General features: G+C 39.7%; 1 protein-coding gene across 1 annotated transcript; it reads right to left on the bottom strand.

The window, feature by feature from the left end:
- Positions 1 to 6,090: 6,090 nt before the first annotated feature.
- On the bottom strand, positions 6,091 to 17,390 carry LOC146549189 (transcriptional repressor scratch 1-like). The gene is made up of 2 exons (XM_085262670.1): positions 16,098 to 17,390; positions 6,091 to 9,992 (listed from the first exon to the last, which is right to left on the bottom strand). Exons 1-2 carry the CDS (start codon positions 16,219 to 16,221, stop codon positions 9,217 to 9,219), a joined length of 900 nt encoding a protein of 299 aa, XP_085118796.1. The 5' UTR covers positions 16,222 to 17,390; the 3' UTR covers positions 6,091 to 9,216.
- Between the last annotated feature and the right edge of the window lie 6,109 nt (positions 17,391 to 23,499).

The following is a 23,499-nucleotide window of genomic DNA, read 5'->3' as shown; positions in this document are numbered from 1 at the left end:
CTAAAACCAAAGACTGCTTTAGGAAAATATATGAGCTCATAAAGTGAAGGGAAGAAAAGTCCTCTACTTTTATATTGAAAACTTAACAAGCTGGAAATATAAGACAGTCCTGTTTATAGGGTCCACTGAGTTTCACTGTATTTTTGATTTATGGATGATTAAAAATGAGAAGTACACAGGGTCAGGGTATGAACTATTTAAACCACCACCTGCTGAAGGCTGTGAGGTCAGCCACCACAGGAAACAGGAATTAACATATTTAAACACTTTGGGGCATTAAATAAAATATTCTCTCTATGTGGTTTTTCCTTCATTTTTATGTCTCTTTCAGTGCTTATGAATACAGATTAAGTGCAGCTGGAAATATCTTCTACCAAATATAATGGATATATAATATTTCACAAATATGAACCTTATGGTATTATTCTTTTGTGCTTTTGAGTATTCTTATGGTTCTTGGTTCTCATCTTGTAATCTTAGTCCTTCTATCTTGCTCTCTGTCCGTCTGTCCCTCTCCCCTGGCTCAGTCAAATCTCTGTTTGTTTACCCTTTTCTTGTATCTAGTTGTGTGTCTTAAGTATGGGTTTCAGTCCAAAGTAGTGGAAGAAAAGACTGACTGACCAACCAACAAACCAAAATCCATTTCCAGAAGCATGCTGTTAAGGTGCTGTTAGTGTGGCTAAAAGCAAGGAAAAATAGCTCTTTTAAAGCACCAGTGCACTGTAGCATCTGTTAACATTTGTTATGTCAAGCTGAGCCTTGAGCACACATGGACCAGAAGTAATTGCTGTTGTGTGCTCATATTCATAAATCATACACTCCTTTTCAACTCATTTGTTTGAAACATGACATAAATGATAAACGCATCTGTATTCTTTCTAAAAAAAAATGTTTCATACAATTATTTTTATGACAAGGCAGTTTATTACTTAAGTATTCATTCACCTACTTATTGTGATTTACTGTAGATATTAATGCACTATAGCCTATGTTATAGTACTGGCCTCCATTTATTGTCACTGTGATGCTCCATCTCTGGCAATTCAAACGGTTGTGCAATGTGCAAATAAAACAGTTCTCATATGGATTTCATAAATGTGAAGTACACACACATAGACAGTAGCTATTATAGCGAGGAAGCATTCTTTAAGGTCCACTGGATTTTAGAATTAGTACAATAAGTGAAACAAAGCTAATATAACAAAAATCAATACCTTTAGTAGCAATAGGAGAAAATCAATCACCTTTAATAAAAGCTCATTTGTCTTCACAGTTAAAATACTGTCGGCAGATGGTAGCCAGATGCAGTCAATGGGAGCTTCCATATGGCAGATAATGGTCTAAGTTTCACTGTTAAGGAGTTTATTGGATTCCAGTAAAAGCATCTGAGAGTTAGTCATGCTAAATTTAGACTAGAGCTAAAAATAATGTGGTGCTGGAGCTTGGGTGGATTATAGTTAGTAAATGATGCATTATGGATTTTAGATTTAGCAGCAAATCTGGCAAAGGAAGATAGAATTTAAAACCATATTAGAAGTTACCTTGATAACACCTACAAAGTACACATTACTAATGTGCCAGTTTGCATAATTAGGACAACTACTCATGAGCATATGGCAAACTCGTGTTTGCCATATGCTCATGTGATGTCTTGTGTACACTGCGTAGTATTGGGTGTCACAAATCTCAGTGTTTGACCATAATTGTTGTGTTAGCTGTGACAATTTATTTGCAGAAAATAGTGTGGTAGTACCTTCACTTCCATGTACCCAAAGTGGTGCCCACTAAGGGAAAGTGTGCAGCATTGCACACACAACCTTTGGACCATTGGGAGTAAACCTTCTACCTACATTGAACTGCATAAAGTCACACTTCTCAATTTCAACCACTTCTGAATGTGAATAGTGAGTGCAAGTAAATAAGCATCTGATTTAAGACACTGGTGCATATCAGTTAAATATCAGCATGATATAAGTGTCTCTGTGAACATGCTCGGATAGTTGTTCATATCAGAGTCCTGATGGCTCAGTCATATTACAGTAAAAATAGGATGACTAACTCTTTGCAACTAGGAAAAAATGTTGTTTGCCCACTGATTACATTTCAATAAGGGGAGATCATTTGGAAGAATTGAAGATGATTTATTGTGATAGAGAAATTAATTAATGTATTTGGCAATTAGACTCTGATGACCCATCATAGCAGAATGAAATCCCAGCAATGATAGGATTTAGGACTGGATCCCGAGGATTCTAGATGTGGTGGTGAAGATGAAAACTGAGGGATGGATGAAGCCCTGAGTAACTCAGGTGAGGTGGAGATGGAACCAGGTGGGTTGCACAAATAAGAGTCTGAAAGGGAGAATGACAGAGAGCACAGATTTTAAACCACCAAGTGGACGCTGACTGGCTCAAAAAGGCAGACAAGAATATGACTGGACTAGAGAAATGATGTCAGCACTGAGATTGTCTGAGTGGCAAAGCAATACTTATGTAAAGAACAGGCTTGCAGCCGAAAAACCGGGAAAGGAGCCATAAGCTTAATTTAATTTTTGTTTATTTATTTTGCTGTACTTGCAGCAAACAACTAGTCACAGAGAGGTTTAGCATGCAACACCCTCAAACTCTGTGTTGAGGCAAATGTTTGCAAACAACTGCCATTTATAAATAACAGTAACAATAAGTAACAATAAGTCAAAATCACTCTCTTAGCACAACTAGTTGCCGACTGGTTGTCAATTGGTTGTCAGCCTGTGAAATTTCTATATAAAAGCAAGGTTGCTGAGAGCTTACATGCCATTTTGCAGACAAATGACCATCCTGCAGCAACAAATATGTCAGTATTTGTTGAGGAATTTCTGAAATTTTCTTTCTACTCTATGATGGTTAGATAAATTTGAATTTCCGTGTATGTAGATGGAAGCAAATTTTTGATTTTCACAGATTTCTTAGTTAACTACTATATTATCACAAGCAGTAGTCCTTTTTGGGGGAAATAACCTGATCAGTCTGTAAAAATTACAGAATATGAGGATATGCCTCAGAATGACTGCAGTCTTTTAGGTACGCACATGTTTATGTGTATGCATGCTTAACTCAGGCAAATGTTCTTCTTAATCGATTTATGTCCATGGTGGCAGCACCTCATTACAATTCACTGTACATTTACTCTGACTTTAAGTGCTTACAGTCTACACAACACAAGCACTGTTCTTGTGGTTATGGTAAAAGAAATGTTATTGCATCATGATTTTTTACAAAGAGTATTTTATAATGAGTTTCCAACATTTCTGTTGTTATTTAAATTATTTCAGACAACACAACTAGCAGAGCAACAAATAGTAGTGCATCCATTACAGTATGTGTTTGTTACTTCGATAATACAACATGCTGTTAAACCCTATTACTGTCAGAATCCTTCTAAGGTTAAAAATGTTTTTTATGTCCAAAATCCTTGAGGCAAATTACAAATCCTCTGCTTTTGTTTTTTGTTTGCTTGTTTGTTTTTTTGTTTTTTGAGCAAAGACATTCACAAGCATTGTGGACACATGCACAAATTCTGCATCCTTGTTGTCAAGGTTAAAGACATTGCACTGACATCAGCTTCTGTGATTGGGAGTGAGATCCAGTTTGAACAGTAAAAAAAATTACACACATACACAAACAGAGCTGAGATTTTGACCTCTGCAGAGACGCCATGGGGTAAAAAAAAAAAAAAAAAAAAGCAAGAGGGCTTTGTAGACGATAATCAGCTGCAGTTTTTAAAACTGCAGGCAAATCAAATTGATTAATGTTTTATAAAAACTAATTAACTGTTTACTTGGAAATGAATGCACTGGGGCCAAAGACAATATTTATTCAACTTTTACTATATTTTTTTAGCGAACATGTTCTCACTGGGCTCAAGCTGTTTCTTTACATGACTGATGATTTGTCAATTGGCTAATCTCACCATGTCATATCACTCTAAAGATAATCGTGATGGGGAATAGGTTTTTTTTTATAGTGTGCTCTTTAAAGGGTCATTGCAACTCATTTATAGATAAAGCTCAGTGTGGACATTGTGAGACACAGTATTCAGCCCTCTTAAGGATACATAAGCTTTGCTAAAATCCTTCCATCTTATCACTGGCTCAGAGACTACTGAAATCAGTGTTACAAACTTAGGTCATAGTCTTTGAAGGGCATGGGGACTTACCTATAAGGAGTGTATAAAAAGAAACTATGAGCAAGTTACAGCTTGCTAAGTTGGACCACTTTTGCCTTCTGAAATGCTTTAATTCTTCATGACACAGATTCAACAGGTGGCTGGAAAGAACATGATAGCATCACAGAGTTGCTGCAGGTTTGATGAAAATCAACAATGTAAATTTGCTGTTCCCAAAGGTGCTCTTCTGGATTGAGATCTGGTGACTGTGCTGGCCATTTGAGCACAGTGAACTCATCGTTACCTTCAAGAAGCCAGTTTGAGATCATTTGAGCTATGTGGCGTGAGGCACTGTCCTGTCCATCAGAAGATGGGTACACTGTAGTCATAAAGGGATCGACATGTTCTGTAATAATAGTCAGGGAGGCTGCGGTGTTTAAACAATTCTCAGTTGGTCCTACGACAGACTATTCTTCGCACCATTACACCACCACCATATTGAACTAACTATACTAAGCAGGATGGATCTATGCTCTCATGTCTTCACCAAATTCTGACCCTGCCATGTGACTCTCACAGAGGAATCAAGACTCATTACAAAAGGCAACGTTTTTCTAATCTTCTAGTTTTGGTGAGCCTGTGTGAACTGTAGCCTTAGTTTGCTGTTCTTAGTTGACAGAAGGGGAATCTGCTGCTGTAGTCGGAAATACTGCAGTGCCAGACAAAATAGATTATTTATGGAAAAATTCTATATGGGAATAGAAATTCTTTATGATTAAAAACAGAAAATTCCTGTAAAATAAACACCAAAATCCAAAGTCCATTTGTCATGCTTTACCTGGTTCTTTGAACTTGCTGCTGGCTATGTTTCCTTGCTGTGTCTTTATTGATTTAAAAGTTAACTGCTGTTGATATTGTAAAATGAGGTGACTCTGCTATATGAATAAAACTGAATTAAACAGAACTAAAAAAAAGATTCAAAAATTATAGAAATTCTATTGATCGTATTTTTAATGACTCTGGACTGTAAAGGTATTTAATAAATATTGTTTAAACTAAGATATCTGAAGACTAAAATAAAATAAAATTTCTATCTTCTATTATTCTTTTCTGTAATTTTACCAATTTGATCAGTAATATTAAGGAATATACAACTAATAAAAAATCTTCCATTGGTGAAATTAATTATAATTACTTCAGTTTACTAATGCTTCAACATGACATATACTCATTAAAAAAATATATAAAATCTTTAAAACTTTGTGGGGAGTAAAAACTTCTATAATTACATAACAATGGACAATCAAATCTATATAAATTACTGAAACTTCTCTGCTCTATTTAAAATGTTTAAATATTTGTATGTACAGCATAAAAAAGTGGATATTTGTGAAATTTGATTCAATTTTATTCTTTTTATAAGGAAAAATACAATTTATGAATCAAAAAAGTAAGTAAATTAAAATAAATTTCATGTTTATTTACAGTTATGGGCATTTTACACTAGACATGTTGATTAAGAACCAATTTTTGGGAATTTTTTATGATCTGTATCAAAACTTTTTTTTTAACAGTAAACAGAACTGTTGCTCATTGGATGTTTTTTCTTTTTCTCTTATTCTGTGTAAACTGATGTGTGGGAAAGTCCCAGTACATCAGAAGTTTACGAAATAGTCATCTGATACCAAAACAAAGTCACTTAAATTACATTTATTCCCCATTAGGATCCCAGTTTGAACTTCAATTCGTTGTCTTGAGATGCCTAAATGCACTGAGTTGTTGTCATGTGATCGGCTGATTAGATATTTGTGTTACTGTAAATAGTTCAGCAGGTGTACCTAATGAAGTTCCAGTGTTTTTATGTCTGATTCAGCCTAATGGCATGATGACTAAAGGCTATCATAATGATCGGGGGGGGGGGGGAGAAGGAGAAAACAAACAGAATTGTTTTTAAAGTATTTTTTTATTTAGGAAGTGAAACAAAATGCCCAGTGTTGTCTTTGTGCTTTACATGGTTTCAAACCGGCCATTTGAGGTCTCTAAAAAAAAAACCTCAGAGGAAGAATTCAAAACAAAGCAGGAAGCTCCAAACGAATTCATCATTCTCCCCTTCATCATTATCATCATCACTGCCAACATCATCATCATCATCATCATCATCATCATCACTCGTTACAGTTCTGTAGAAATAATCAGACTCCAAAGTCACATCAGTGCTTATTTACAAGGCCTCTTGCTGCAAAATAGTTAGGTTTTTATTTACTCTAAAAAAGGTGTGGTGTAGATGCGTTCACAAATATATTAAGAAAAATGACACAGCACATACTGAAAGTGTCATTTTTAACAGTATTTTGTGGTGTAGGACAACAGCCTGTGTTACATCGGCATATTTGTTGCCGTTTCTATCTTTGAATCATTGTAGTAGAAAAATGAGAAAGAGGTTATTTCTACATACAAGGCATCGTCTACCTGAATCTAAACTCTTTCATTGTGCTACTATCTTTGAAAGAAAAGGTTTTAGGTTATAATTCATAAGAGGAAGTGCTTTTATATAAGAATAGGTAAACTAGCTTGTGGCTATAGTAGGCTACAGTAGTTCATAGTAGAATCTAAGTGTTCGGCGATGCACTCTGGTGCTGAAATATTGACCAAATGTCTCCTCTTCGTTCTCAACAAAAGTCTGAATCACATCGAGAACTGCCACATTAAATTCACAACAGCCAGAGATGATGAAAAGAAAAACAACCTGAAATCAGGAAGAGCCTTTGAGTCTTCAAATGGAGTTTGGTGTTTTCATGTAAAGCCCTCGAGCAAAACTGATCTTCTGATTGGATTTAAAAAAAAATACTGAGAAGAGAGCACAATAATTGTGACCAACTTATAGGAAGAAACTCTGGCTGTGTTCAAGGACTAGTGAGGATCAAAGAGAAGCCGGTTCAGCAGCACAGCTGTTGTTTCACATCTTAAACAATTCCAATATGCTACCAAGGCAGAAGAGTGGCCACAGTTTTAACTGTTCAGGGTTTGCGTTTCGTCCATGTTTCAGCACCAGAGGTCTACAGCAGTACCTTCTACTCTCTACGATATTTTAGAATAATAATACGAGGCAGGCAGTGCATAAACCATGTACAAAAAGACCCATCCCGACCCAACCCAGAGCCCTCTGTCTAAAGGAGTAGAACCACCTGTGTGAACCCCTGGAAGCCCCAGCAGCTGCTAATACTCATACAGACACAACTGTCTATAAGATTATAATGATACCAATATAAAATTGTAACTAGGAGGCAACGTTTTCCACACTGTGTACCAAAGCAGCTGAGTTTGAAAAACAGACTCCCTGCTCACTCCAATTTGGTCTTTCTGACCGGCTGTCACAGCGGCGTCACAGTCCCTGTAAATTTAGAGCTCCAAACCCAACCCGCCATTATTTAACACTAACTTGGTTCGCTAACTCCCTGAAATGTCATTTCTCGTAACTACATAGAATAGTGGCATTTGAAGAAAAAAAAAAATCAAGATGTTACAAGCAGTTATGACTCACGTGTCTTCAAAAATATCATGCATTATTGCTCTATCGGATATCAACGAAATATTGTCCAAGACAGAAATTTGTTCGGTTTTGCCTGTTATCTAAGAGGTTTGGAAAAATATCCAAAAAAGATTCATAAAATTGGCATAGATTCCATTATTAGGCTATTATTTTTTTCCTCTCTTTTTTTTTTGCATGCATTAGTTTAAATAATTAAAGTGGCTGACAAAAGTAAAAAGATATTCATTAATTAGAAAGTGTCAAATGCTTTGGCATATTTGTAACAAAAAAAAAAACAAAGTAAAGTGCAAATCCATACAAATGTAAATGCATATGTAAATAAATGCATAAATACATAAATCATAAATAGACACATCTTTTTTAAAAAAAGATAAAAACCTCAAAGATGAATGCTGTGCTTCTTGATGCAACTAAACTATTATACAACACTGGAAAAAGGTTTGACCTTTTTGAGGAAATCCAGGACATTTTTAATGTCTCCATCCCCATCCAACACTGACAAATTAAAAAATAATAATAATAATAATAATAACATCAGATTTAGGTTATAGCAAAACTGTTAAGGAATACCCTGGTGGCTCAGTGGGAGTTTTTAGCCATCTGATCCTGAACTGGAACTCATAACGGTCCACTGTTTGCGGTTAAGTAAGCGCATATCCCAACATTACTTAGAAGTAAAGAAAAGAGCTCTTTTGTCCACGGTTTTAAAAATACGTCATTTCTCACCACACAGGTGTACTGCCTGTACTACCACATTGTGACAGGTGTGTCTTTTCTTCACAGTTCATTGTGGTAATGTCAGAAGCCACGTATACAGACACTGTATACTGCGGGTGTCCGGTTGTATAAATAAATATCATTACAAGTATCTTGTTTACTTGCACAGGAGAAACGCTGTGTGCTTTCCTTGTTTTGATGCTTTATCTTTGTAAGCTCAGTCCAAGGTCGGTCTCAGTAAAAGCAGGACACCACATGTATCCTTAGATTATGAAGGTCTGTTTTTAGAAACGCATAAAACTTGAAAGCTCATTGAATCTCACTGGAAGAAAACCGATGATGTGATTCATGCTTGGAGATTGGAGATGAGTTGTGCTTTAGTGTCATTTCCTGGTGGATTGGGAAAACAAAAAAAATAACACAATGCTGAGGGTAGATATGGACATAAATAGATCTAGGTATCTTCAAAAATGATGAGCTAGATGTGCTGTGCTTTATTTATCTTCACAGATATTTCAAAAAGCCTCAACGGGAAGTAACTTATCGACGCAGGTGACAGTCTAAATTAGGCATTGAAAACTTTTCACTCCACTCTCAGATGAGGGAAGATAAAACAAAGGAGAGATTGGAGGGTTCTTGATAGGAACGGATGCCTTCAATCTATTTTTGTCATATACCTCGTGATTCTTGCAGAGAAAACACTCCTACCTTGTTACACTCAGATTCTGCTTTTTGGGGGAAAGAAATAAAAGTAGGGAATGAGGCCAGGAAAATTGCATGTAAACAAATTAAAACCACCCCAGTCATTCTCCCAGGGAGCTCAGAGGGGAGAACGCCCCCTTGAAACACGCCGACTCATAGTGCTTGTTCAGGTAACTCTTGAGTGCAAACGTCTTGTTGCATCGTTTGCACTTATAGTGCTTGAAGGCTGAGTGTGTCTGCATGTGAGCACGCAGGTTAGACCGGTCAGCAAACGCTTTGCCACAGTGCGCACACCCAAACGGCTTCTCCCCCGTGTGCGAGCGCATGTGGCCCTGCAGCAGCCACGGCCGGCTGAACGCTTTGCCGCACACGTCGCACTTGTGCTTGAGGTCGTGGGTCAGGAGGTGCATGGCCATCGCTGGCATGGAGACGTACACTTTCCCACATGTGGGGCACTTCTTAGCCATCTTGCTGTCTATGCTCCTGTGCGTCTGCTTGTGCCGGCTCAGGTTGGAGGATGTGGCGTAGGTTTTACCACACTCACTGCAGGTGTGCCTCTGGGCAGTTCCCCTCAGGGTTCCCGTGGTTTTCCTTCGTGATCGTCCGTCCATGATGAAAAACGCATCCACGCTGTATCCTTCACTCACAGCTGTGTCGCCGTTGATGTATCCCCCGGCTGATGACGAAACTTCGGACCGGGGACTGTCTGGCTGGTCCGAATCGCCATGGATATCACCATGGATGCCAGAATATGTGTTGTTGATGCGGCCATAGATGACCGATGAGTGGCTCGGGGAGGGTACTTTAGAGATGACTGATGAATCGCTTCCAACCACATCGTCGTAAGGATTAGGACTCAGATAATCACTGACGTAGCCTGAAGAGACAAAGAAAGAGGTAAGTCATCGTGGCAGGAGGATTGATTGGCTTGGAAATCTACACGAGTGACTGCTACAAAGCTTAAACAGAGTCAAAAGGGATATTTGAGTGCTGGCAAACCTGTCTCTAACAAAAACCTAAAGGGGCAGTTCACCACAAAATTTAAATTAAGCTTTTTCTACACTTTAGTGTTGCTTATCCACACAAATGGCTTGAGTGTGAGTTTTCCAGTTTGAGACACTGACTGTAAAACCGTCTGCTTCCTCTTGGACAACATCATACTGTTCTCGTTGTCTTGGAGCAACTTTGATCACATAATTTCCTTTGGGATTAATAAAGTATTCTGATTCTGATGATGATTAATGATTCTTTCCAGAACCTGACTCGTCAAAACACTAACAAACATTGCATTACATAGGAACTGTTTTTCTCCTTCTACTGTTTTAATCCATGAACCAAAAGAGGCAGCCAGCTAACATTTCTTCTTTTATTCTAGAATGACACATCTGAGATTGGTAAAAGGAAAATAGTTCTCTTTTTTGAGTTACTAGAAAATATTTTCTCATACAAAACTTTTTCCCAAATGTATGACTGCGTATTATGTTGCTTCAAATGTTAATCATTTTGCACCTTTTAGGTCAAAAGTGCAGAGCACAAAAATGGAAGAGATTAATATTAAGTGCCAAGTTCGTCCAACTATCCACCATGTTGTTGCAATTAGTTATAAAAAGAAAGCACCTGAGTGGTAGAAATACAAGATATGGTTCGAGTATCTATTATAGCACTCGTTACGATACTACTCAAGACCCTGAGGGCTCTGTAGAACCTATCACTACTAAGAAAATTGTTTGTTTTTTTAACTTGTATTGTATAACAGCAGGCCTCAATCACACTCGTTCATCAAAGTTCATTCATTATTAACATTTTGTCTCCAGACTACATTACATTACTGATCACACCCTGGCATCTCTAGTTTCTAAATATCAATCATACCACAATAAGGATCACATGAACCACATTCACCATGTGTTCTGCACTCCCATTATGCCCAGTATCCATAAAAGACCAAAAGGTTTCCGAGTCGATTCGAAAGAAATACCTTCACATCGGTTTTTGGAGGTGATGCAAAGCAAATGAAGGAAAAGAGAAGGAGACAGTTGTGGTATTCATAGTGGCAGTAAAATGCTTCTCAGTCCTTACAAGCAAGGAGGAGACACTTTCCCCTCAGTGGGAAATCTTTATTTTTCATTGGAGGGCTCAGTGAGCACACTTGCTCCTCATCAGCTGCACCTTTTCTGACAGGTCTGAAGCTGCACACAGTCACACCTCAGGGCTGTCAAAACCTCAACTGCTGTACAAAGAGCATCTCTATTACAGCAGCTGGGTGTGTGTGTGTGTGCATTACTCCAGTGCATTACTCAGTGGGCGCAGTGACACTGACAGTCTCCGTCTTGAGGGAAATCGGGAAGTACACTTCACCGAGACTCACAAATTCCAAAGCAACCTGCATATTTGTGCACAACCCCTGACAAATCTGGTGAATTATTTGATGCCGCGTTATGATGCCAGCTGCTTCATTATTTCTATTATTGGCACTCAACAGGCTAAACTGTAACAGACACAAGGAGAGACTGGTAGCTAATAACCCATGGCCGCAACTCCTGTGGATTTATGCCGATCAATAGCTCTCCATTTCAATTAGCACTCTGTGAGCATTAAGACACAGACAGCAGAGGAGATACTATTGCTGGTAATATAATTTCATGATGCAGTTCTGAGAAAGGCTCAGATGTTGGTCGATAATGTGATGAGAACAACAGACAGAGGGTAGAAGGGTAGAGAAAGGGGAGTCATATTAAGGTGAGGAAGAGAGGGAGGGAGGAAGAAAGAAAAACCTAGCGGGGAGAAAGTAATGCTACGTTAAATGTGGTGATGGTGGTTGGGTGGTTTGGCAGTCCTGTACACAGCGCTCATGCTAATTTAACATTTTCGAATTTAATTAAGACCAAGTAATAGAGAGAGAAAATAGAGGGAAAGCGAGAGGGGGGGAGAAGAGGTGTGGAGTGGAGAGAGAAAATCATGAATCATAAATATTCAATCATTGCACTCTGGAAGGAAGTACTGTGTTTGTGTGTGTGCCCGTGTGTGTGTGTGTGTGTGTGTGTGTGTGTGTCTTGTTTTATAGAGCATGAGTAAAGTTTTGAAACATGACCAAGTGCTCAGTTTGGACCCTTATAACCAGGTATGTTGACTAAGAGCAGCTGGAGTCTTGGAGATGTTGTAGAGAGTCGTAATCACTCAAACTGACAGTTTCCAGTCCTGCTACAGTCCTGGACCATAGTGGATACTCAGCAGCTGCACTGGAGGTGGTATAGCCTTGCAAGCTGCTGCAGATAAACCACCTACATCTGCTTCCCTCCCTTCTCTAACCTTGCCCTGACTCACCAGTGGCACATGCCACACCGGTGGGCATGGAGCCACTGCAGGTGGGGAAAAGTGCAATATGTGAAACTAAAGTAAATTAAGGTCCACTATAGTCAAAAGAAGATTGATTTCTCCATCTGTAGTAATTTATATTTGGCAGCACAGCTCTGTTCTGGGACCTCACCGCACTTCCATGTGCAAATATGGAAAGATGGAGGTGGGGAGAGCAGCAGCAAGACAGCAGCATACAGAACAGAGCAAGTGTCAGTGACAACAGATGTGATAAGAATTAAATTAGACGGTGGGTTTCAAAGTGGCTTGCAGATGTGCCACAACTGAGGTCTAAAGTATCATCGGCAAAGGGCCTTGAAGAAGACGTTCTCCCAAGTGTTGGCAATCAGGGAACAAAGTAAATAATCTGATGCGCATCAGAAACACTTTAGATATTTTTCCAGAAGGTCAGTTTTGCCTTAGACCTCAGAGGGTTAAATAACAACCTATGTGGGATAACCAGCTGGATGTGTAGTAGAGCAGAGTTTCGTCATCAGTTAATGTGTGCTGGCACTGAGATCACCTGATCTGCCGGGACTGCCTGCTAAGTTTTGTTGATGCTATCCTGCTGACCTTTATTCCACTAAAATTTACACTTTCAGTGGTTAATGATTGCTTTGAGAACGGTTTGTGGGGTTTATACACAGACGTCTTCTTCTGATAGGGGCAGTGGCAGAAGAAGTTTGAGAACCGCTGCTCTGATCAACATTGCGTTAGCAAAGATGGCACCAAATTCCAAACTCTTACTGCACAAAATGCTGTCTAGGATTTAGCGAAAAATGATGATACCATCAGATTTTCTGAAACAGCATACTAATCCATGGTCATGACCTGCTGGATAAGCAAGACATGGAAAGCCAATTTAGAGTCTATGATGAAAAGGGTTCATCTTTCTGGGGACAAAAAGATGGTGTTCAGTGACTGTTATCTCAATGCATCGTATAACTAATTATTTCTTGGCCACCACAGAGGGTAAATTGTCCTGCTGGTGATGTAGGGAACTATATGATCTATGACTAATTAGCAGAAATCCTTGGTCCTGCGTCCAAGGAAAGAAAGTTTGGGAGGGAGACAGACTGAAAAAGAAGTCTTTTCAAGTGAGCAAAATAACCCTATCCATTATCTACATTATCTTTGACTATTCTGTGAGTACCATATCACCTCTCCTTCACCTGTACTAACAGCCAGACTGAGCCATGCATATGTGACTGACAGGCAGAAACAAAAACAAAGCTCGCTGTCTGGTTCTAGGATACTTTTTTCTCACACAGAACCTTTTTGCACGATCCCTGCCAATTAAACATGACCATTCCCTTTCATCCCTTTTCATTTAAAGCGCTCTGACTGTGACTGTTGCTGTTGCTGCGCATCTCGGCATCAGTGTACTGTCTCTATTTGTTTTTTTGTCTCTCTCTGTCTGAGTATCTGTCTCGCTGTGTCAACTCCGTATTCATTTCAAAGTACTTTAGCAGCATTAGAGCTGATAGCTGTTCTAAATGCTTATTAAAGATTAAATACTCTGCCAAACTAGAGCCATCCCACTTTCATGTGTCTTTGAAATACCGAGAATTAGGAATGGAAAGAAAAAGAAATGGAGAGGGAGAAAGGCTGCAAGCTACAATTTAATTTTTGATCCAAACCAGCAGTAACTGACGCACACTTGTGTGCTTTGGACACTTGTAGGTCACTGACTGCTTCCTGTCTGTGTGTGTGTGTGTATGTGTGTGGGTAATGCTGTGCACTCAGCTGTGCAAGCTGCCTGGGAAATGTGCCGAGTTGACAGAAACAGTAGAGTGCATGCGTGTGTGTGTGTGTGTGTGTGTGTGTGTGTGTGTGTGTGTGTGTGTGTGTGTGTGTGTGCAACAAGCTGTATTTGCTTCAGTCAAACTGTTGTTATATTTATAACAAGGGATAGCTTCCCTAGTCTGTACATGCTTGCCACAATGCTACTGCTGCTGCCTCTGCTGCATGTTTCTGGTTTCAGATCATCAGAACGCTTGGGATCTCTTCATCTTACATTTGACCTTGGCACAATGCGAAAACCAGCAGGCTGCACTAACTCCATTACACGCTTGTCCCCGTGCAGTGACGGTGATTTATTTATTTTTTTAGCTCTTTAAAGCTGCAGTCATTCTTTTTTGGCCACTAGAGGGCAGAATAAAGCAGACACACAACCCAGGCAAATTATTGACCTATAAGGGTGTTATGTGTTTTTCTAGCAAAATCTGCCACTTTATTTGCTTTACATTACTGGATGCTGAACAATGACTCTCAAAACATAAATCAAAACAATAAGCTAAAGGGGGCCAAAGGGGGATAAATGAAGCAAAAAAACACATAGCAATTTTACTCTGGGGATTTGTGACCCATTTACATAGCATATAGTAATTTTATCCAGTATCGTATCTTTAATGTCAAGGGCATATTGACATAGATAAAAGCTCCCATCTCTGTTAAAGTGCATATGGCATGTTTTCTGTGGTTTTGCTTCCGAGATTATCAGACCATAGCAAATGCATGACTTCTGAGTAGAAATGCTAGGTAAGTATTCCTTTTGTAAAAGATTTCCACACTTTTCCACTGAATATTTGACCCAAATACTGCCCTTTTCATTGACTTTGTATCGTATTTTCCCCGTGTACCCCAGATTATACAGTGCGTGGGAACCATTGGCAGCCAGTGTAGCTGGGCATGATTGCAGAAATCTTTGAAGGTGACTCACAGGTGCTGGAGAGAAGGCTGATTTGAATAATATAATTGGCAACAGAACAACGGTGTATCCCAATGTATGTGTGCTGCTGACATAATGCATTAACATAATCATTTAGCATGGTTTTCTGCAATGATCCTGCGCTCACTGGCTCCCTGTTGCTTCCGCCACAGTCTTTGTATGCTCCTTCGGGAAAAATATATTTTTCTGCACTAACATGTTAATGTCAGCAACTGTTCAGAGCTGGATGTGTGTGTTTTAATGCTTTGTGTAAGAGTAAAGGCAGGGGGAGATGCGAAATCCTACAGGTACATTTAAAAACTATAACAGGTTGTAGAGGGAGTGCAAAGCAAACCTGAAATTCCATTAAGCATTCTCTCCTGTTTTCTTTAAATTATCTTTTATTCCAGATGTGACTTCCTTTCCTTGAGCATTAAAAACCATAAATAATACAGAGCAATTCAGCCTCATGAAGTGCCTATATAGAAAGCTCTTAACCTCCGACCTGACTGCAGTCAGATCCAATGTGCATCGCACATATATTACCTTATATGACCTATTTTGTATTATTATTAAACCGTCTCTTTTATTGCCCCAAGTCTCAAGAGGTTCTTATCAGACTGAGAGTGTAGGTTTCCTCTCATTTGTTTCTCTACATAAGACTATTTCATGGAACCAGAGCATTTCACCGAGTATAATTACAGTGTTGGAAATGGTATATTTTTGGGGGGGCTATGACCGAAGTTTGACCCTGTAATTCCCTTCTCCTCTTCCTTCTGAAACAGTCATGACTAATGCTTTAAATCTGAGGGTGAAAACATTCTCAGAGGGATGCACGGCAGGCTTTAAATGGGCGCCTGTCTCCGCGCGCGTGTGTGTGTGCTCGGGTGTGTTTGTGTGTGTAGGTGTGTGACTAACCTTTGTCATGATGATGGAATCGCAGACTGAGCTCTTCTCTTCGGCTGTGACCATACGAGCTCTCCAGATCGGCAGCCGAATAGTCGTCCAGCTTGACTTTCTTCACTAAGAAAGACCGAGGCATGATGGCTCCTACACTTGCACGACAAACACACGCTTTTCTATCCAACTTCAGTCTAAACTCACAACCTATCAGCTGATTTTTATTTTAACCGTGTAATTTTATTTACTTACTTTAATTCAGCCACTAAAGCTACGCTTGCTCCCTTCCGTCAAACACCTTGGAAAAGTGGAGACATGGCTTTTAAAGATCAAAGAAACCGAGCTCTCCTCGTGTGCTTCTGCATGTTTACCACACATAATATTAATATTTTTTTTTTATATTTTTTTTTTTGCGGTGGTTTGTCAAATATAGGCTATGTCTGCAAGTAATAGCCGGATCTCGTGGAGAAAGCGATCTGTTTTCATCCCATTAACTTGCCACTGGAAGACCTGTGGAGTCCTAAAGGCTGGAAAATAAAAGAATATAAGTCAGTTTCTGTATGGCTGCTCCGTTAAAAACGTCCCTCGTGCCGTGCTTAAATCCGTTGCTTCTAAAAGAAAGATTATGGTCTCGTTCTAACAAACCGCTGGTCTTCAGCACGCGGACAGCTCCCAACAAACACTTCCTAACGTCCAGGCTCGTGCTTTCAGCACCGGACAGCTCCTCCCGTCGCGAGACTCTTCCCCCCCCTCTTTTTTTTGTTTTTTTTTGTTTTACACCGCGTGCCACAGCCAAACCGCTGTTGCCCCTTCAGCTCCAGAGGGAAAGGAGAGGAACAGAAAGGCGAAACGAGCAGTTTTAAGGGGTCTTTCTGCTCAAAAGTAGCAATCCAAACACAGGTGAGTCAACGACTTGACGATTTTTGACCAAAAAACCACCCCAAACAAATAAACAAACATTTGGGTGCCGCTCAAAGAAGCGGGAAGGAGTATGGCAGCAGAGTTGCAGCGCTTGGTTAAAGGTCGGGACAGTTTAGTCCAAGAAACCTCTCGAGACCTTCGCAGGACTTCAAACCCCAGCTCGAATATCACAAACTCAGCCAAAACGTCATCACAGTTCATTTAAAATAAATAAAATATTGCTCAGATTTGTTTTTAAAAACTGCGGCTGGAAGACCAGAACAGCTCTTCTCCGGTCGCTAACTCTTCGTTTCACTCTCTCCCCTCTCTCTTTCCTCCTCTCTCTCTCTCTCTCTCTCTCTCTCTCTCTCTCTCTCTCTTCTCCCCACTCCTCGCGCGTGCGGAGCTGCGGCTCTCTGTAGTGCACGGGATCAGCTGTTGCGGCTTTATAGGGCGCGAGAAGGAGGGGCCAGGGGCGGTTGGGGGGGGGGGGGGGGGGTTGGGGTGTGTGCTGGAGCTAAATTTTATTCATCAGGAGAAGAAAAAGAAAAAAGAAAAAAAAAAGAGCATCTTGTCTTGTTGGACCAACAGCAGCGGTGCTCTGTGATAGCCGGGGAGGGTTTTATTTCGATAGTTTCTTGTGCTTGCCCGCTCTCACACTCTGATTATGACAGTGAAAGATGTTTGGATGGATGCAAGGATGGGTGGATTAGTCCATAAACTGGAAAGCAAAGATTGCGTCTATGTAGACAGGAAAGTTTTCTTTTTAATCTGTTACACTGTGTTGTTTCTATAGATAATCTTTTGCTTTTGCATGTTAAGCTCATGACGTATAAAAATGTTATGTTATAAAAAGTTCAGTAACTGTTGCTTTAAGGGGAAACGTTTGTGTGCCCGCCTGATTTGTAGTCCTTCCTAGGGACCGAAAACCATCAAACCAACCGCTCAACGCCAACTTCTAATGTAGCCCCGCACACAGGTCAACGCTTTTACGCTGCGATCAACCAATCAAGCTCCTCTTATGCAAATCAGCGCTTCTCTTGACCAATCAGATCCTAGGCGCATAAATCCATAGTCAGCATCAGCCAATGAGTTTGTTTAGTGCAGCTGAGGTGAAGGTGTTTTTACTGAATGGTCTTTCAGAGAGACAGAGAAATAGACGGAGACCACCTTTTTTTAAATATCATGTAAACAGACTTTTCCCTCCAGCTACCAGGCAGCAACAGACTTGCATATATACACATTGTCATGCAAAGCCCTTCCCCATTCATACACACGCAGGCAGCCTGGCAGGAGAGATGATGGTGTATGATGTAATTCAGTGACGTGTGCATTTATGTAAGTTCTCTTTGGTGAGGTCCTTGGAGTTAACCTATTTTTAAAGTTCATTGATAAATGTTTAAAGGAGACAGAGAGGGCATGTCCTGTGGGTGTGAAAGAGCGTGTCTATTTTAAAACACAGTACAGTATGTGTAAATATGTGTGGATCAAAGTGCAGCAGCATATTCATCAGTGGCCTCAGGATCTATGCGTTGCATAAAAGAGGTTTCTTGTTCATATGTAAGCTTTTACAACATTAAATACAAAGAGTAATAGCATGTGTCTGACTATGTAATCTGAGGCTCTGAAAGTATGAAGAATTTCTTAAATAAATCACATTTTTAGTAAAAAACTAACCTATGGATGTTGCACTGAATCAAATGAGACTCATCACCCATCTTCTTGTGCAGCTCTCAGCCTCTTTTAGTTTCCATCTCATTGTTTTATTGTATTCTGCCCCCCCCCCCCCCACACACACACACACACACACTGTATGTACAAACTGTCTTACATGAAGCATTTCCAGCAGTCACTCTGTGACAAGCCCTTTGTTTGTTTCAGCAAATGCTCCTAAAATGATGCATATTTATCCTCAAGTGACAAAGCCCTCTAGCAGCCATAGAAATGATGACCTGTCATTTGTGCGAAAATGTGTAAATCAGCTAACAATGTAATACAGCAGTATAGAGCCTGCACAGAGAGGAGGTTGGGTGGATGGATGGGTTAATAAAACACGAGAGACTGCTGCTGCTCACTTTCAGTTTAAGCAAACAACTTCTCAGACCTCAAAACTGAAGATTGAGAAAACATTTTATAATATGACATTTTCTCATCAATCTCTTCTCAGTACATTGATGAGAAAACCTCAGAACTTGCCAGAGCACTTTCTCATGACTCCAACGATACGCCTGGCAAGTCTGAAGTATAGCAGTAGCTTCCTTAATTTATCAGCAGGAGCAAGTGAGTAAAGTTATATTCTTCAGAATCCGTTTAAACAAATTGGGTGGGCTGTACTACTCACCAGTATAATTTTAAACTTCTTCAATATTATATTTGTTTTGGAATACTGGGTAAAATATAAGGGCAAAATGCAAACATTTGCAATTATAATAAATTCATATTTTGTTCATAATCAAACATAGAAAACATAGTAAATGTTTAAACTGAGAACATATAACATTTAATTTTAAGTTTTAGTTTTAATTTTTGGGGACAGGGACAAGAAAATGCTAGAAAAATAAGTGGTGCTAAAAATAAACAAATGGGTGAACATTTGGTGCATTAGGTTAACTGGCAGCAGGTGAATAACATGACTGGGTATTAAAGATGACTGGGAGTTTCTCAGAAGTAAAGATGGAGAGGGGTTAAACAACTGGAAAATAAAACTGCAACTACAATTTCAGAATAAGGTTTTTCAATGAAAACTTGCAAATACCTTGAATATCTTATTATGTACTGTAGAATGTCATCTACAGCAGCGGTCCGCAACCCCCGGGCCTCGGACCGGTACCGGTCCGTGAGTCGTTTGGTACCGGGCCGCGAGATTTGAGGCTCAGGTGTGAAATGTATGGTTTTCAGGGGTATTTTCGTTTTTGAGCGTTATTTTGTTATCGTTTTTATCGTTGGGTCTTTTCACGTGTGTTATGAATAAATCTTCTTTTTTCGGTACCGGTACTAGTTTTATTTTGTTGTATTTATCCGCGACACCTTAAAGGCCGGTCAGTGAATATATTGTCGGTCATAAACCGGTCCGTGGCACAAAAAAGGTTGGGGACCGCTGATCTACAGTACATAATGTCGTCAAAAGATTATGAGCATCTGGAGAAATTGCTGTGCTAAACATGGCCCTGTCCAAACTTTTTTTGAGATGCATGTCTTACTATCTATATTTTATTCCTGCACAGTTGGTGTGGAGCACCCACACTTTTCTTGTACATGTGCAATGACAATAAAGGGCCCTTCTTCTTTATTCTACTTTCAAATTCAAAATTGATCAGTAAGTTTTCAAAGTTCTATGGTGAATAAAATATTGGTTTTAGATATTTGCAAACTGTTGCACGCTGTTTTTATTCCCACTTTATCTACAGCGTCCCAGCATTTCTGGACTCGTAATACACAGTAACAAATAGCTGCACTTGCTGATAGTAGAGCCATATTGTCAGCATACTGTCAGGTGCACAGCCTCCTACTTGTTGAGCATTTTATCTTTCTCTTTTATAAAATGCTTCATCACTGGAGAGAAAGTTCCAGATTCATAGAAAGCAAGACAATCCAAGGAAAAGTAAGTATTCAGTACATATGTGTCAGCGGACGTGTAAGTGTATTTCTCTCTGTCTTTCCATGATGATCAGTGACACACACTGCCCATTTTGTCCCATCTGTTTTTGTGATGGTGAAATTGTCCATTCCTCGTGATTTTCCCTGCTAGCCACGAGTGCAGCTATACTGCTGAGTTCAGCGAAATATGTCTGTGTGTGTATGTGTGTGTGTGTGTGCAGAGGCTGTGGGGACATGTGGAGACTGGAGACTCATTAGCATAATAATAGACTCGGATGCATGTAGACAGGCAAGCGTTGTGCGTGCATGTGTGTGTGTCTGTGTGTGTCGGCGGGTTTGCGAGTCCTGTCAGAAAACACAATTGTAGGGTCCTTGTTGACTTTCCATTCCTCTGTCTTTTAAAGAGCTATTTAAATGACAGGGTTTTAAATAAAACTCCATTCAAATAGAGGGGTTTTACATATAAAGCAATATCCAGATGAAAGGGTTTGTAAACAAAAACTGACAGAGAGAGATACAACGCAGGAGGGAGGAAAGAAAACAGAAGGAGGGGGAAAGACAGAAAAACAAAGAGAGAGAGCAAGAGAGGGGAAAAATAAATAGAGACAGGTCTTATAGAGGACAAATGGAAGGTCAAATGGGGTTTAAATGTAAAGAAAGAGGGAAGGGGAGCTGCAGAGAGGCAGCTCACAGCGAACAGATAAACGTAGTGATGGATGACACTGACGTTGGCTTCAACTAGCACAAATTTGTAGCATTAGCCTAAATCTAGTTGTGCATTTAATTATCTTTTTCTAATAGTATGCTGAGCAAGACTGCTGGGTCTGCTGGTATCGTGCTGGTATTGTGGAATTAAACTATTAAAGGGCAGTAATCACAAAACGGGGCCACATGAAGATATGGCAAATATGTTGTCATTACTTTTCAAAGTACCTGTATGTGCATTGTCTGATTACATCTTTACTCCCAGTCATTTTTTTCTTCTAGATGAAATAAATGATCATTTCATCTACTTTTTTGGGTAATTTTCCACCACCTTTGAAAAAGCTTACTTCAGTTGGCTAGTATCCATCCTTGTTTGGGGGGAAAGTAAAAATACATGATAACATGCATTTGAGCTAAAGAGATGACATCATTTCTGTCACGGGGGGTCTCTCAGTCTGAGGCACTCCACTAGAGGAGTGAATACATTTTTCACAAAAGCTATTCCCTTGTTTTGTGCTTAGATGATAGCGGTGGAGAACACTGTCTAAAGGCTGACACTTCCTCTAATGCAAACAAGCACAGAGTCGTTCAGAGTTGTGTGCGTGCGTTACTTGTACACCTTAAGAACTGTGAGTGTGACGCTGACATGCTTTTGCTTTTCCGCTTCAAGTCTGCCTCCAAGGGAGCTGGTTCAATTTATCAGCTTGTTTAACTCTCAGATCCAATTTTTATGTAATTTGGGAGTTGTGCACACTGGCTTATTCGTGACCCACTGTTACCCATAACACCCTTGTCTTCATAAATGCCTTTGTAGCTTCAGAGTACACCCCCAAGGGGTCCAGAGATAGATCTGAAGGGTCTCAAGATGATTAAAGGAATAAAAAAGAAAAATATCTGTAATATTTCTCTGTCTTTTTCATACATTTCTGTCTATTTTCTGTCCTGGAATCTCGACAACATTTCTTTGTCTGTTGAGCTGCTCAGATCTTATGACCACACAAGCTCTGGTTTAAGGAGTTGCAAACCAGCAACTCGAATCAGTGTAACCCTGTGCAATACAATGATGACTGAGTACCACAGACGCCGTTTGTCATGTTCAGAGCATTAACATGTGTGCGGCACACAGTCTGACAAAAGAAAATACAACAGAAGTACAAAGACCAGCAGATACCTGGCCATCATGACAAAACATAAAAGAAAGGAACTGGAAATCATCTGTAAGCCCATCATGTCCATGTCACTGATACATATATGGCCCTGCATGTGTGCTATGAATATGTATGTTGTATGTATAAGATGTGACCCTCAACATTAATATGTATTGGGCGGTAATGAGGCGAATGGACAGATCAGATGGTTCCCTTTTTAACTGGTCACATGTGGCTCATTAGGGTAGGGCCATACAGAGCACCTGATACCCTCAAGATGACTACCGCACTCCAAGAATTATTTTATGTCATTTTTGTTTTGTTTAGGGAAAAGAGCGGAGCCTAAAGAGAGTTGAGGGGAGAAGTCAAAATTTAGACCAGAAGTCATCTGCTCGAGTGGCCAAGAGGTGCAAAGCAGTAGGCTGAAGTTCAAGTGTGAATGATTGTGTCCTGGAGCAAAGCTTTCTTCAAGCCACAGCTCCTATAATTGACACTGACCTTTGACCTATTTGTGAACAGGGAAAATCGTAAAACATCCTTATTTTCCCAAGAAGATTTATCATCACATGTCACCGCCTTAGTGCAAAGAAACCAAATTACTTGCAGTGTTAGGTAACTGATAACATATTTGTGTCAATATAGAATGATTCTAGACCTATGGTGTTATCAGGCAACTAAATTTGGGGGGGAGGGTATTTGAATAACTTCCATTAGTGTGACTTTATTTTTGTTTACTTTGATATTTAACCTTAGTTAATGTTTGCCCATGGTACAGCCAAGACAAGCACAAGTAACTGGGATTCAGAGTCAAGGCACTGATTGTCGATGTGTTAGTATAGCAAGCAGGCAGAGTAAAAATTAGTACTTACAATATTAACACTTCATAAGCAGTCAACCTGGTAACATAATGGTGATGAACGCTGGTGAATTTTTGCCTGGGGCCCCAACAGCCTCTAGGATGGGCTGTACTAATGAGCGATGAAACTCACTGTTACCAGCGTAACATGCTGCATGTTACGTTTCCCAGTCCAAAACAAAAGGCCATGTGTATTTAATACGTGTTGACACCA

This window comes from Mchenga conophoros, linkage group LG22 (assembly GCF_057382185.1).
Source record: "Mchenga conophoros isolate Kocher_MC1m ecotype Shallow Benthic linkage group LG22, M_conophoros_male_GT1.1, whole genome shotgun sequence".
NCBI classification, from domain to species: domain Eukaryota; kingdom Metazoa; phylum Chordata; class Actinopteri; order Cichliformes; family Cichlidae; genus Mchenga; species Mchenga conophoros.
This window is presented reverse-complemented; position numbering and strand designations above follow the sequence as displayed.